The following is a 13921-nucleotide window of genomic DNA, read 5'->3' on the forward strand; positions in this document are numbered from 1 at the left end:
TTTTTTTTTTTTCAATTTCTCACCGACCTATATATTATATTCAGAATATTTCACATTAATTTCGTAATCGAATTTATAAAGGTTTGAAGTGCTCGTAAATTGCTGGCGTGCGTTTGATGTGGTCCTATCGCATCGTGACATCGCTTAAAGTTATTCCCATCATTTAATCATCGTATTGAATCAAGTGCTGCTCGTGTAGGTGAATTAATACGTCAAATTCGGGATTTTTTTTTTTTTTTTTTCGACATTTACCGTATAGAATAGAATTCTGTTCAGTGTGAGGCGCGTCCCTTTCGCATTTCGTAAATCTTCTTAATTAGTTTCAATAATCTAGCACGCCTTGATTCTCCCAAGGCTTTGAGTAATTTCGACGGTATTTTATACACGCGAATCCTTGAATTTAAATCCTTTATTTGTATAGGGTGTCCTAGAAATTTCCTATTCGTAATAGAATCGTCATCGCATCTCACTGAATCCTCCTTTGTACCACGTCCACGTGATTAAACTTGCCCTCAGAGTATCTACAAAGTAATTGACATGATTCTCGATGTCGCATGATTGATTCAAACATATAGTCTTTCGAAATTTTGATTAAAACGATCGCTACTAAACTTTTAAGGTTTTTTTTACACGAAGTTTTCTTTATAGGCTTAAAATAAATAATCCAGTTTCTAGTAAATGAAAAAATTTAACTTTTAGATAAAATTCTATGTAATTTTCATTAATATTTTCACATTCAAAAAGAGTGTTTTCTTTCTGTTTTTGAAGTGAAATAAAATAATGGTCGAGTCAAAAAATAGAACGTGTAAAACTGATTTCGTTATAGGAATGATTTTTTTTTAAGAATGAGAACTATTAAATGCAATTCCTGTAAAAGCAATAATTGTATGTATTGTGTACATTCTGCTTTATCCACCTAATGGTTTTGCAGCATTTATAGTCCGCCCGAATGAACACGGTCTTTTTAGAGTTGGGCGTAAAATCGTTCAATATCGACGATTTTCTTAACTAAAATACTACAAATAGAGCTTACCGAAAACAATTTTCGTAAAAACTAACAAAAATCGTTGTACGAGCAAATTAATTTGATCTTTTATGTACCCCACGTGATTAAATTTAATTTTCAGTTGAAAATTATCGATAAATTTCTGAATAGTGATCTTAGTGAAACAAAAAATGAAAATTGAATCCTCAAAAATCCATACTAGATTTTATTTTATAACGAATTGAAACGTTCATTGTTCCAAATACCGGTTCCAAAATAACGGAATAAGTTTCGAATCTCGAGTCGCCTTCTGAAAAGCTGATGGGATTTCGTGAACCATTGTTATAGAATAGAATGTACAAAACCGTATAAAGTCGTTATTCACCCCGATAAGTTTATTAGTAAAACATTTTGTGGGTTGTCCCTAAACTAGATGTTAAAACCTTAAATAACATTATCAAATCCAGGATGTTATTCAAGACGTATTCGCAATATGTACTAATGACTTTTCCTTTGTATAAAAGATCGTATATTAGTTGATCCACCCTGTACTAAATTGAATTATCTCACTGTTTATTCAACTTAACGCACTATATAAATTGAAACAACTAATTATTTATCTAAGTTGAAATTTCCGTTCGAAAAACTACTAATATCGTTTATGGACAAACTGTATACTATACAGTGACATGATATGACGATAAAGCAGACTAAGAAAAAGCCCGAACCGTTACAAAAACTTGTTGTTTAAGCGACTCGGTAAAAGATGTTTCCTATCGTCGAGTCTTTCTATGCGATTAAATGAAAAAAAAAAAAAACTTGCTTGTTCGTAATTATTTACGTACTGATTTTTTTATTCGTTTTAATGACTCGACAGTTAAATTACTTATCTAATACACGGAATTTAAAGTTTACACTCAATTACCGCACATTTCTTTTAGAGAAATATGATATTTCCACATTTAGATACTTTTATTTTAAAGCCGGTATCACACGATGCGTCAAATGCCTCCGACGTTGGACGCGTCGCGTGCTCGTAGTGCGCATGTCATTCGACGAATGTTTTGTTTCCGACGTACCACACGATGCGTCCAAAAGAAGTTTGTTATAACCTAGTTTTGCTCAAGTTTCCCCCGTAGTTTTAAAATCGTTATTTAATCTATTTTCATTATAAAATAATATTTTTTTTACGGCGAATTCGTCGAAATTAGCACAATTAAGTATATAAAATCGAGTCTTCAGGTGTTTCTAAATGTTTATTAGCAATCTAACCGGAATGACATTGTGATCAGGTGTACGAATTGAATCACCTGTGTTAGTACCTAAGGACTGCTTTCAGTTTAACGGAAGACTACGCCCATGTAATTAATTTATCAAGATGAATTAACGCACGCTCTGTACGTGTGAGATAAATATAAAAACTTGCAGACTGAAATTGGAATGCGAGTTATAATTGAAGTACAAATACGAATGTTGGAAATAGATAGGAAAGGTAGAAAGGAGACGAGTCGGCGAAAGTGAGTTTCGTCTTTACAAAGTTCCATATTGTTTCCCAAGTAAAAAGCTTTCGGATTTCAGACTCGAGGAAAGTTGTATCTTGTTTTCTTTTTCGGATAACAATATTCAAATATTTGTAAGATTCTACTGCTAAATGATGAAAAAATAAAAGAATGACGTGAAGAGACAACTGATTCTATGGTAGATTATTGACGGTGGCGTCATCTATCGAAAATCATTCTTATTACAAACATAAATTGACGTTTTGAAGATTGTCGATTCTCGATTATTTCTATGGTTTTTTGTATACGTATATCTGTGGTCGTGATATTTTCGTTTTGTCGAACGTAGATGTTGATTTCGATGGTTGTGATACAGTTCATAGATGTTGAAAATCTTATAATTCGCACTGAAAGTGTAGAAAAAGAAAACGATCATTTGAAAGATGTATTATCAGTATTGTAACTAAGAATTCAGGTAATAATCTATTGGAAATTACGGGTGTTTGTCGAAATCATTTGTGAATAATTGAATTGGATTGAAAATAATTAAAGTTAGTTTGAAAATGGCGTCATTTCAATGAATTTCATATATTGACGTGACATATGGTACAACTGTCATTCTAATTAATTTCATATAATGCCCTGACTTGAATTTAAACTTGAATATATGAATACACTGGCCTACACGATTTTTGTAACTGCAACCGTAACTCGAAGCAAATAAAACGATTGGTTTGTGTAGAGTAGTGTAACTATTTATCGACCAAATAAACGATAAGATTCAAATTCGACATTTTTACGTTTAGATTTAATTTCAAGTATTGGAAATCGTAAATTTTTAAATAATACACATCGAAATTAAATACGCGAATATATCACCCAAACTAAATTAACAATTCTCCCGTTTATAATATCTAAATTGGAATTTGTGTATCCCGTATTAACAGCCAATTTACATATAATTAGTGGCATATGGATATGGACGGATTATGGGATACTGCCAAAGGGCGTACACGTTTTGTTACGTTCAAATTATATATCATGCTATTAACCTCGTACTAAAATAGATAGAGATAGATAGATATTAAGTCATTTCTATACATAATATTCACGAATACGAGGTGCGCGCGAAAAGTAATATCACGTTTAAAAACAATGTTACACCTATACTCCAAACGTCAAACTTCAACTGTCAAATAAATATTTCGAGTTCCAAAACGAAGTCCAATCAGGATATATGACAATTGACTTAAAAGATCAATATAAAAGATTCTCGTCTGAAGTTGAGTTTTTTGAGTACAAATTCTTCGCTTGTCGATATTTAATTCGACTGTACATTCTGTACGATTTAATCTCATAAATGCAACGTGTACCTGAGAGGAAATTATTTGCTCTAAATTCGAGTGCTGTAAGAAATAAATTAAATCTATTAAGAGGTTAGATATTGAAGTTTTAAGATATGGCGACACTGATGTAAATATGTCAAATCTGACGTTGACAACATGACGTTTGACATTAATGGTGAACGTACTGAAAACGTGTTGTCATACGAGTGCTATATGAGATCTTGGTCAAAAAGTGGAATTGTGCCAAAAAAAATCAAAAAGGTTTGTTAATATCTATATAAAAAACAATTAATCAATACATTGAACTATTTTTTTTTCAAACTACGCATTCAACTGAAACTAATTTCTATTAAGTTAAATTATTACTAATAATATAAATAAATATATAGGGTGATTCGGAAATGAAATAATAACATAAAAACTTTTGTTAACGTCTAAACGATCTTACATCACCCAACCATAGAAGACATGGTAGTTAAACCAAGGAAATGATAAACGGACCTTGTTAAAATTCGTTTATGACGGAAGATAGAATGTAAAGACGTTTTAAAATGTGTCGTAAAATATTTATCGGACTATTATGTCATTATTAAAACCGAAGACGCCTTTCAGACACTTTTATTTTAATCAATTAGCTTGTTGCTTCTGTACCAGATAGACACGATCTCTTTGTTTTTTTTTTTTTTGTCTATTTGATATAGACAGGACGTCGTGTTAAATATAAATAATAATTACGATTTGCCTGTTCCATTTAATTTATAATAGTACCTAATTACCTACCTGTAGATTGTTGCTGTTCTCTTATATCGAGTTTAACTTAATTAAATCCACTAAGTATGGTGTAGACTCAGAAATTATTTACATAAATAACCTTAGGGGTATACATTTAAATTCTTTTGGTTATTGTAAGACGTACAAAATGGAATAATTTTAGATTAATTACAGTGAATTACGAGCGAACCGGTTCTATTAAATAGACAAATATTTTTTGTTAGTTTGCATCGTAACATAGTTTTTCTTTATTTAGGTTAATATCTTCTTCTTTTTCGACGTACGTTAGGACTTAGTCCTGTGTTTGAATCAATGGTTGCATAGCTGCAGCTGGGATGACGAAGACCAGTTTTCATACCATCTTGTAGGAGGTTGTTGTGAGTTAAAAGGATCTAAATAAGTCAGAGGTTAATTCTTCGGGCTCATTAAAATCGTGGCTTTAATTTTTATCATTACAATCATTAAAAAGCGTCAAGGAAAAGCTTAAAACGAAAAATATTAATAGAGGAGATATCAAACTATTCGTATTGTTTTTTTTTCTGAAATTTCGTTAATTATACCTCGAAAATATCAAGAAAACTAGAATTTCATTTAAATATAATAACTAGACCGGAGAACGGACTTAATAACAGGGATTTTGAGGTCTTACTCGTAGAGATTTAACTCGAAAGCAAATAGAAATATCATTTTATTAATTCCGTTTTAAACTCTATATTTGTTTTTTTTTTTTCGTGTTTTAGAAACTTAAATAACTGAAATTCATAACACCTTCAAATTTATAATGAAAACGATGAACCAGAACAAACTTCGAAAGCTGAAAATCAACAAAAAACGTCTAGAATTGTCAAATCTGAAAGGTTTAGTGTTCTACGATGATAATACAAGGCCTTACACATCTTTGGCAACTCGTGGGATGTTATACTACATACAACCCTGATTTGTTACCATCTGATTATTATTTATATCGAATTTCGCAGATTTATTTGAATGATCAAATTTTCACAAATGACGATGACTTTCAATCGCACCTGGTATAGTTTTTTGTTGATTACGAAGCTAAGAGAAAGATGACAAAAGGTCACTAATAACTATTAATATTACCTGTGTGTGTATATTAGCCTTTTATAACGCCCTATATACACATAAATATTTAGTAATCAAGTAGAAAGTTGGAAATTGTTTATTTTAGACTAAAATCTAAAAATATTCGGCCACATATATCTGTTACAATCACAACATAATTAATCTCGTTTTAAATACAAATATAATTTAGAATTTAGGATATTCGAAATGTCACACCTGTTTATTTTAAGCGCCAATAATTAATTTTGAAACAAAAACTTTTTTATAGTAAATCAAACTTTCGAACGACTTTACATCAATTTGTAATCAATACAAAAAAAAAACTAGTTTATAAACCTTATAAATCTTACTTGTCCCTGTCGATTTTTTGCCAATTTTGAGTTGATTTTTAAACTCGTATACGAGGGATAATCGGAATTTAATGCGAGATGATGAGAATTTGATTTTCCAGCGCGTAATTTTTTTTATAGTACTAAATGTTTTACTAAATAAATAGTTATAGTATTAACTAGCTACATCTGTGACCCGCTAAATTGTCTTATTTTCAAAATGTCGACGTTGAATTCAATACAAAATGACATGAAGGGGAAAATTCAGAGAAGCGTGAATTGTTGGTATGAATTTCAAAAGCGAAAACTATACTACTTGGTGTACGATGAAATTGGAAATGTCGTTAATTGTGTTTTATGATGAAACGTGACTATCAAAAGTTATGATGAAACCTGGAAACTCGCGAAAAGCCAGAACGTCAGTTATACTCTAATACAGTTTAGAAGTTAGACTCTCTATGATAGATTATCTGAGGGTTTCATCGATTCGATATTAAATTATAGTTTCTAAAACTTAGATTACATATATATAGGACATGTCATACATATCTATTAATCGAGATGGCAACTGTTATTTTAGATGACGGGGTTGCATCGATATTTCCTAGTGACAAATTCGTTTTGCTTAATTAGTATATTTGTTTTTCTTATTTTCTTGTATTAGAACTGAAATTAGAAGAGGCCAGTGCTCTTAAGCTTGAAAATAAAAAGATAAACTATTGCAAATTGCAAAAAAACAAACAATGGAATTTACAGTGACATATCTAAAAATTTAAGGTTTAGGTATGAGAAAATATACATGAATTTATCTTGTTTTTTACCCCTGGATGCATTAGAATCGAAAAAAACAAGTGGTTCTATTAAAAAAAAAAATAAAGAAAATCGATATTTATGAAGTTAAACTGAACACTTTTTATACACACCCTGTATAAAATGGAAAATTTTTCAACATAGATTCAAATACGTCTGACCTTGCTTAAAGCAATAAAAAAGAAACCATTTTCATATCTTTAAGGGTATTATCGTAAAAAAATAATTTATAAGGGTGTGCAAAGGTGAAATTTTTTCCAAAAAAATTAATAACTCAAAAAGTACGCGTGTTTCGAAAAAAGTTTTTAGACAAAAGTACACTAAAATTTTACGTAGATTTCAAAAATGTATTAATATACAGGGTGTTTTATTTAAAATAACAAAGTTACAGACCCAAACGTGAAAAAATTTTCATGAATTTAGTATAAGTATATCGTGGGACATCATGTATAGTTAACAGAGGGAAATCGCCCTCAATAGGCAGGTAATTTTCAAACTGTGAAAAATGAGTAATAAAAAGAAAATTTATTAAACGACACACGGCCTGTACATTCGCTTTTTTCGATGGCGGAAACAATTAAAAAAAAAATTAACTACGACGCTATAAAAACCAAACAACAGAGACACATGTTTCACAAATTACGAGAAAACCAGACACAAAAAGGGCCGTCGGTATCGTCCCTTTTTTTGAATGTTATTAACGTACTTTCGTCGATTATTAAATTCGATTTTTTTCCCGCGCAAACCGACGTCTTGGAAAAGCGACAAAACCCCCGAAGATATAGAAAAAAAAAGAAGAAATTACCGAACATCGGATATAAGTTGACTTGCAAATCGTATTCACAATGTTCCGACACCACGACGCAAGATGATAAATCAGTTGAAACACGTCATGAATACAGTCGGCGTAATCCGCATTCGCAAAAAGGGCTATACATTCTGGATTTAAATACTGGGAAAAAAAGCGGGAAAAGAGATAGCCAAAAGGCGGGAATATGATACGAAATATTACAATGTTTTTCATTTTCGAGAAAAACGAGCAAATTTATAACAAGATCTGATCATTTTGTATACGAGATGTCGTATCGCGAGATTATAAACTACGAGAATTACTAATCAAGTTTTGAGATATAATATTCTCGACTCTGGTACGTACACGTGAAGAAGATTAAACAGAATAGAAGAAGAAGCACCTGGAAGGACACACCAATCCAAAAAAAAAACGGGTGGACAGATAGAAAAAGAGTGAAATATAAATAGATTAGAACCAAGGAAATATCGCAGAATAAATATTTTGAATTATTGATAGTTGAGCAAATTTTTTTTTCGTACCGTGAGTGACTACGATCGTACATTCTACCGGTTGGTATAACCGCGAGATGAGGTCAACCTTCACCCGTGAAAGTAGATTCTTCTTCTTATTCAAGTGAAACAAATAAAAGGAATAAAATTAAAACGAACAATGATTAAATTGACGATGGGTGTCCGTTGAACCGGTAACTAGATGTAGAAAAAAAAAAGTTTTTATACTTTATTAGTTATAGTCCATTCGTTTAACGTTAAATTCCTCTTCTTCTTCTTTTTTATACAACTATCAAATCTTGCCTTAAGATCCCTCCGATGTTATTTGCTTATAGATGATCTTCGGAGTATTCAAATTTTGTTTTCCACGTTATTTTGGTTTTAAGGGATGATTTTATTAGAATTCGAAACCACCTACTTCAGTTTTTTCATTTCTTTCGTGACATTTTTGATTACTTTTTTTAGATATTTGTCGAATCGAACGGTATTTCAACTAATTTTCGAATGTTAGTCTATTGGAAAGAAATTGTTCGTTAGAAAAACAAGTTTTTATACTGTAATGCTTTATTAGTTATAGTCCATTCGTTTAACAAAAGTTCCTCGTCTTCTTCTTTTTTATACAACTATCAAATCTTGTCTTAAGGTCCCTGCGATGTTATTTGCTTATAGATGATCTTCGAAGTATTCAAATTTCGTTTTAACGTTATTTTGGTTTTAAGGGATGATTTTATTAGAATTCGAAACCACCTACTTCAGTTTTTTCATTTCTTTCGTGACATTTTTGATTACTTTTTTTAGATATTTGTCGTATAAAACGGTATTTCAACTAATTTTCGAATGTTAGTCTATTAGAAAGAAATTATTCGTTAGAAAAACAAGTTTTTATACTGTAATGCTTTATTAGTTATAGTCCATTCGTTTAACAAAAGTTCCTCTTCTTCTTCTTTTTTATACAACTATCAAATCTTGCCTTAAGATCCCTGCGATGTTATTTGCTTATAGATGATCTTCGGAGTATTCAAATTTTGTTTTCCACGTTATTTTGGTTTTAAGGGATGATTTTATTAGAATTCGAAACCACCTACTTCAGTTTTTTCATTTCTTTCGTGACATTTTTGATTACTTTTTTTAGATATTTGTCGAATCGAACGGTATTTCAACTAATTTTCGAATGTTAGTCTATTGGAAAGAAATTATTCGTTAGAAAAACAAGTTTTTATACTGTAATGCTTTATTAGTTATAGTCCATTCGTTTAACAAAAGTTCCTCGTCTTCTTCTTTTTTATACAACTATCAAATCTTGCCTTAAGATCCCTGCGATGTTATTTGCTTATAGATGATCTTCGGAGTATTCAAATTTTGTTTTCCACGTTATTTTGGTTTTAAGGGATGATTTTATTAGAATTCGAAACCACCTACATCAGTTTTTTATTTCTTTCGTTACATTTTTGATTACTTTTTTTAGATATTTGTCGTATAAAACGGTATTTCAACTAATTTTCGAATGTTAGTCTATTGGAAAGAAATTATTCGTTAGAAAAACAAGTTTTTATACTGTAATGCTTTATTAGTTATAGTCCATTCGTTTAACAAAAGTTCCTCTTCTTCTTCTTTTTTATACAACTATCAAATCTTGTCTTAAGATCCCTGCGATGATCTTTGGTGTATTCAAATTATGTTTTCACGTTACTCTGGTTTTAAGGGATGATTTTATTAGATTTCTGCAGCATTTTCCTTTGACTTCCAGGCTAAATGTTAGACCATAACGTGATTCATAAAAAGTATGTGGATGTTGGGAAGTAATTTAATAATTTCGTTTGATACTAAGCATTTTTGATAAGAGTGTTTACTGCTGATTGAATTAGATCGGTAATAATTGAAATAATTATTATTACATATCGTATACAAATATTAGTAACAAACAAACACATAGTAAAAATAAACATGAATCCAATTATGTTATTCAACAACAACGAAAGTTTGTTCATATACCTAATTTATGACAGTTTCATTAATTGAAATTATACGCGCATAAATATTCAAAATTTATGCATAATCTGTATGTAATTTCGAGGTAGATATTTAACAACTTTGTAAAATTTATCGAATAGTTTCGCGTAAATAAATACTAGTTTTTAATTAATTAATATATTCTGTTATATAGGGTGTAGTAGATACGATTCAAATTTGATTTTTTCTTCTTAAATTTGCCGTTTGTCCACGCGTCAAGGACGTTTTATCTCATTATCGAAAACAGGATTCGATTATACGAAAAAAAATCCTCATAAATAAAATAATAAGTGTTTTCCCGTTCCCTTATAGCTACCATTTCCCGTACTGAAGAGCGATTCCATAAAAAACACTGGGAAACTCGTTGAAAACCATTACAATTTTTTTTTGGTTGTTTTTCTAACTGCCTCGATCCTTCCACACAATATTTACTATATAGATGTAACTTCGTTTTGAATTATTCATCTTACTTTTATGATTTTTATTGAATTATACACCATATAATTTTTTCTTCGAATATTTCTCTTTAAATATATTCGAAAATCCAACCAACGATTTTTCATCGGGACAAAAGTGTATACTAGATACTTTTTTTTAAAGTTCAATATATAATAATTATATATTATTAATTTAACTAAACAAAAAACCAATTAAAAATGAGTTTTCGTAATTGGTCTGTATTAAAACGAAATTAAATACGTTCGTTATTTGGAAAACATCGAAAACATGATTGGGGATTTACTGTTTTCAAACAAAATCATTAAGAACGTAAACTTCATAAATTTTATCGAAAATATTGTGTGAACAGCAGCTGGATTAAGGTTTATCGAAGATACGAGGGGAGATAAATAAGACAAACTATGTTTCCATAATATACTTTATGTATTATTACAAAATATTTTCACGTTAATTTAAACTATTCAGGTTTGTGTTATATTTTTTTTTTTCGTCGGCTATTATTTCGATTAAGTAGATATTTACCAGCATTGTTTGCTATAAACAAACCCGATAATACATTAATTAACAACTTTATGAGACATGGTATCATCAAACTTCGTTATTTTTATCTTTATGCGTAATTTTAAGTAAACCATATGGTAATCTCTATCGAAATAAAGAGCAATTACATTTGTTTATTGAATGAGTTTAATATTAGTACGACCCGAGATAGAAAACGATATAAATAAAAAAAAAACTCGGTTTAATTAAGATGGAAAATGGACATTTTTTTTATTAAAGCGATTATAAATGTATTTAGTTCTATTTGGGCATAAATCAACTGCGCAGTAACTAAAAACTGAGATAATTTATGACATTCAATTTATATAGAGGTGGGATCAACTTTTACATATCCGCATATTTGAAAATTAATTTTAAAATTCGTTAAAAAGTATTTTTTCGAACGAAAAAAAAATATACAACGTTTTTTCCTAAAAAAATTAAATCGATATTAGACGTGAATATATTTTATTCCCTAAAAACAAACAACATCTAAAGAACAGTTATATTGGAACATGTGATATGTCAGTAAAAAATCCCATCTCTATTACTGCATTAAGTAAATTCTAGTAAATAAAATAAAATTAATTAACCTACCTGTGTTGAATACGGTTGCGAACTTAATCGAATACCGTCCTGACTTAATTTCTCCCTTAATAACACTTTCAATTGCAATCTAGGTATTTTCACTAACTCGGCTTTACCTTCTTCGTATTCGTCTAAATATTTAGCGACTTCTTGATTGCTTTCCGTTGACGAACTAGCTCCCGGACTCGCGTTAACTCTTTGGGTATCTTTTTCGGATCTACCGGAAGACGTTCTAGATGATCTGGCACTCACATTGTCACAAAAACACTCGTCGTGAACACCTGCACTTTCTTCTAGAGTGAAATAAACTGACGCGGCACCTTCTTCGCGGAGGGTTCGTACGGATTGTAATAATCTGTTGCGATGCACTTGATTAAACACTCCGATAGCGTCTAGATCGGGATCACCGACCTGTTTGCATATTTCTAAATCGTCGTAACCGTTGTCTATGAAACTTTCGGCGTATTGACCGAGGTGAAGAGATTTCAACCATTCAGCAACGATGTTGCCTGACATGGTCTTCGGAGTGTACATACGTGCTTTGCGCGACGCTAACGCGGTCTGATTATTACGAAGGAACGTTGTCGATGTGCGTTTGTCATGATGTCATGATGAAAATGCCGGTATACAGCTTTTCAAAGCGGCGTTGCCGGCTCTAACACCAATAAGTCGCGTTGCATTTCCATCAACAATTATATAAATATTTAATAATATCTATATTAACGAAAAACGAAACGAAATTCATTATTATTCGAATATAAACATCGATAAGACAAACGAAAAACATTTCACCTCATAAATATTTAATAGTGACTACGATTTTTTTAATTATAAATGTATAAATATATAAAAGTAATTGAATAAATAAATACCATAACTTATATTATATATTCACTCAGTTCCAATGAATATCACACTGAAAAATACAAGTCCGATTAAAAAGTAATTTTCTATTTATATCTAATTATATTATAAGCACATCGACAACAGTGTTATGTTGGTAGACGGGCGCACTCGCTGTACGACCGATCACGGAGCTACTCGAAGATATCTCGAGAGAAGGGTTGTTGTGGTGGTTTTCTTTGGTTCGCGTTTCGCGACTTCGCGATGTCGACGAGGCTGCAAGAGCACCTGAGGGAAATGAATATAAAGCGACGTTGTCAAATTTACCTAAACCGAATAAGATCTCTGTTGATGGTTGAAAGAAAACTATAAATATTGATGAACTTGAAAGGTCGCGGAAGTTGAAAGAACTCTGTTTTATCGAGGAATGATTAATGAGAATTGGGCGGAGATTCTTTTTTATCAACTAGTATATTTAACACGTTAGGTAGCGAAATTTGTACAATGGAGGAATCGAAAAATGTATTAACCTCGATTGAATTACTGTAAATTTTTTAAGCGTATACAATGGGCGATATAAAATGCTGTTATTCTCTTTTGAAGTAGGTAATTTATAAATGTATTTAAACATAGTGTGTATTTGGAAATATAGTATCAAGTATTTTGTTATAAATTGAACTAAAATTCCATATCATGTTTCTGCAGCAAATCAAACCGCCTTATTTCGTATCAAACAAAATAAAAAGTGAGTTGGAAGTCTGTAACTTCATTGCCTCCTCTCTATCGGTTCTTCTAGGAGTTTGTTCGAACTTCTGGTCACGTTCCGATACTAAAAAGAACTTCAGGTGAAAAATAAAATATGAAGGACGTAGGAAAAGTTGTTGTAAAGTGCCTCGACAACACCTAAAGACATAGGCGGTGCCGTCGGAGGTATTTAAGTAAAATCAAACTTCGATTTCGAATATTCATTTACGTTAATAAATAAAATAAACAATTGTATTATAATACGCTAATAGAAATTAAGGTTGTTACGATGTTAATTGATATTACCAAGAAAGTATATTCAAGTTCGATATTTTATTTTTTTTTTTATGTTTTTGAATCAAAGTTCCGCCATTGGGTAGATTTAGTTGGCGAGAGTTCTCTGCCTCTGGGGGCATGACATGTCCGACCTGCAGATTGAACCCATGTCCTCCAAGGACCAAGTACATTTCTCAGCTTTTATTGCTGCTGTTAAAGAAGTTTTACTGACCTTTTAAATGGCGTTTGGGATCGTATATTCTCATATATACATAAACTCGTAAAAAAGTTTGGCGTTTCATAACTTTTATTATATACAGTGTGTTACTAAATTAT

The 13921-nt window shown here is 30.9% G+C and overlaps 1 protein-coding gene across 11 annotated transcripts in view; it reads right to left on the reverse strand.

Annotated features, from left to right (window-relative positions):
* The window catches only part of LOC130895111 (uncharacterized), a 112783-nt gene extending 100439 nt beyond the window's left edge, over positions 1–12344 (reverse strand). For 8 of the 11 annotated variants that reach the window (XM_057802265.1, XM_057802259.1, XM_057802263.1 and 5 more), the window contains exon 1: positions 11732–12344. In XM_057802265.1, coding sequence (XP_057658248.1) covers positions 11732–12256 — 525 coding nt within the window. In that variant the 5' untranslated portion in view covers positions 12257–12344. The remainder of the gene's footprint in view (positions 1–11731) is intronic. The other 3 variants (XM_057802264.1, XM_057802258.1, XM_057802255.1) reach the window with 1 other exon arrangement.
* Between the last annotated feature and the right edge of the window lie 1577 nt (positions 12345–13921).

The sequence above is a fragment of the Diorhabda carinulata genome, chromosome 6, assembly GCF_026250575.1.
Source record: "Diorhabda carinulata isolate Delta chromosome 6, icDioCari1.1, whole genome shotgun sequence".
Lineage (NCBI taxonomy): Eukaryota > Metazoa > Arthropoda > Insecta > Coleoptera > Chrysomelidae > Diorhabda > Diorhabda carinulata.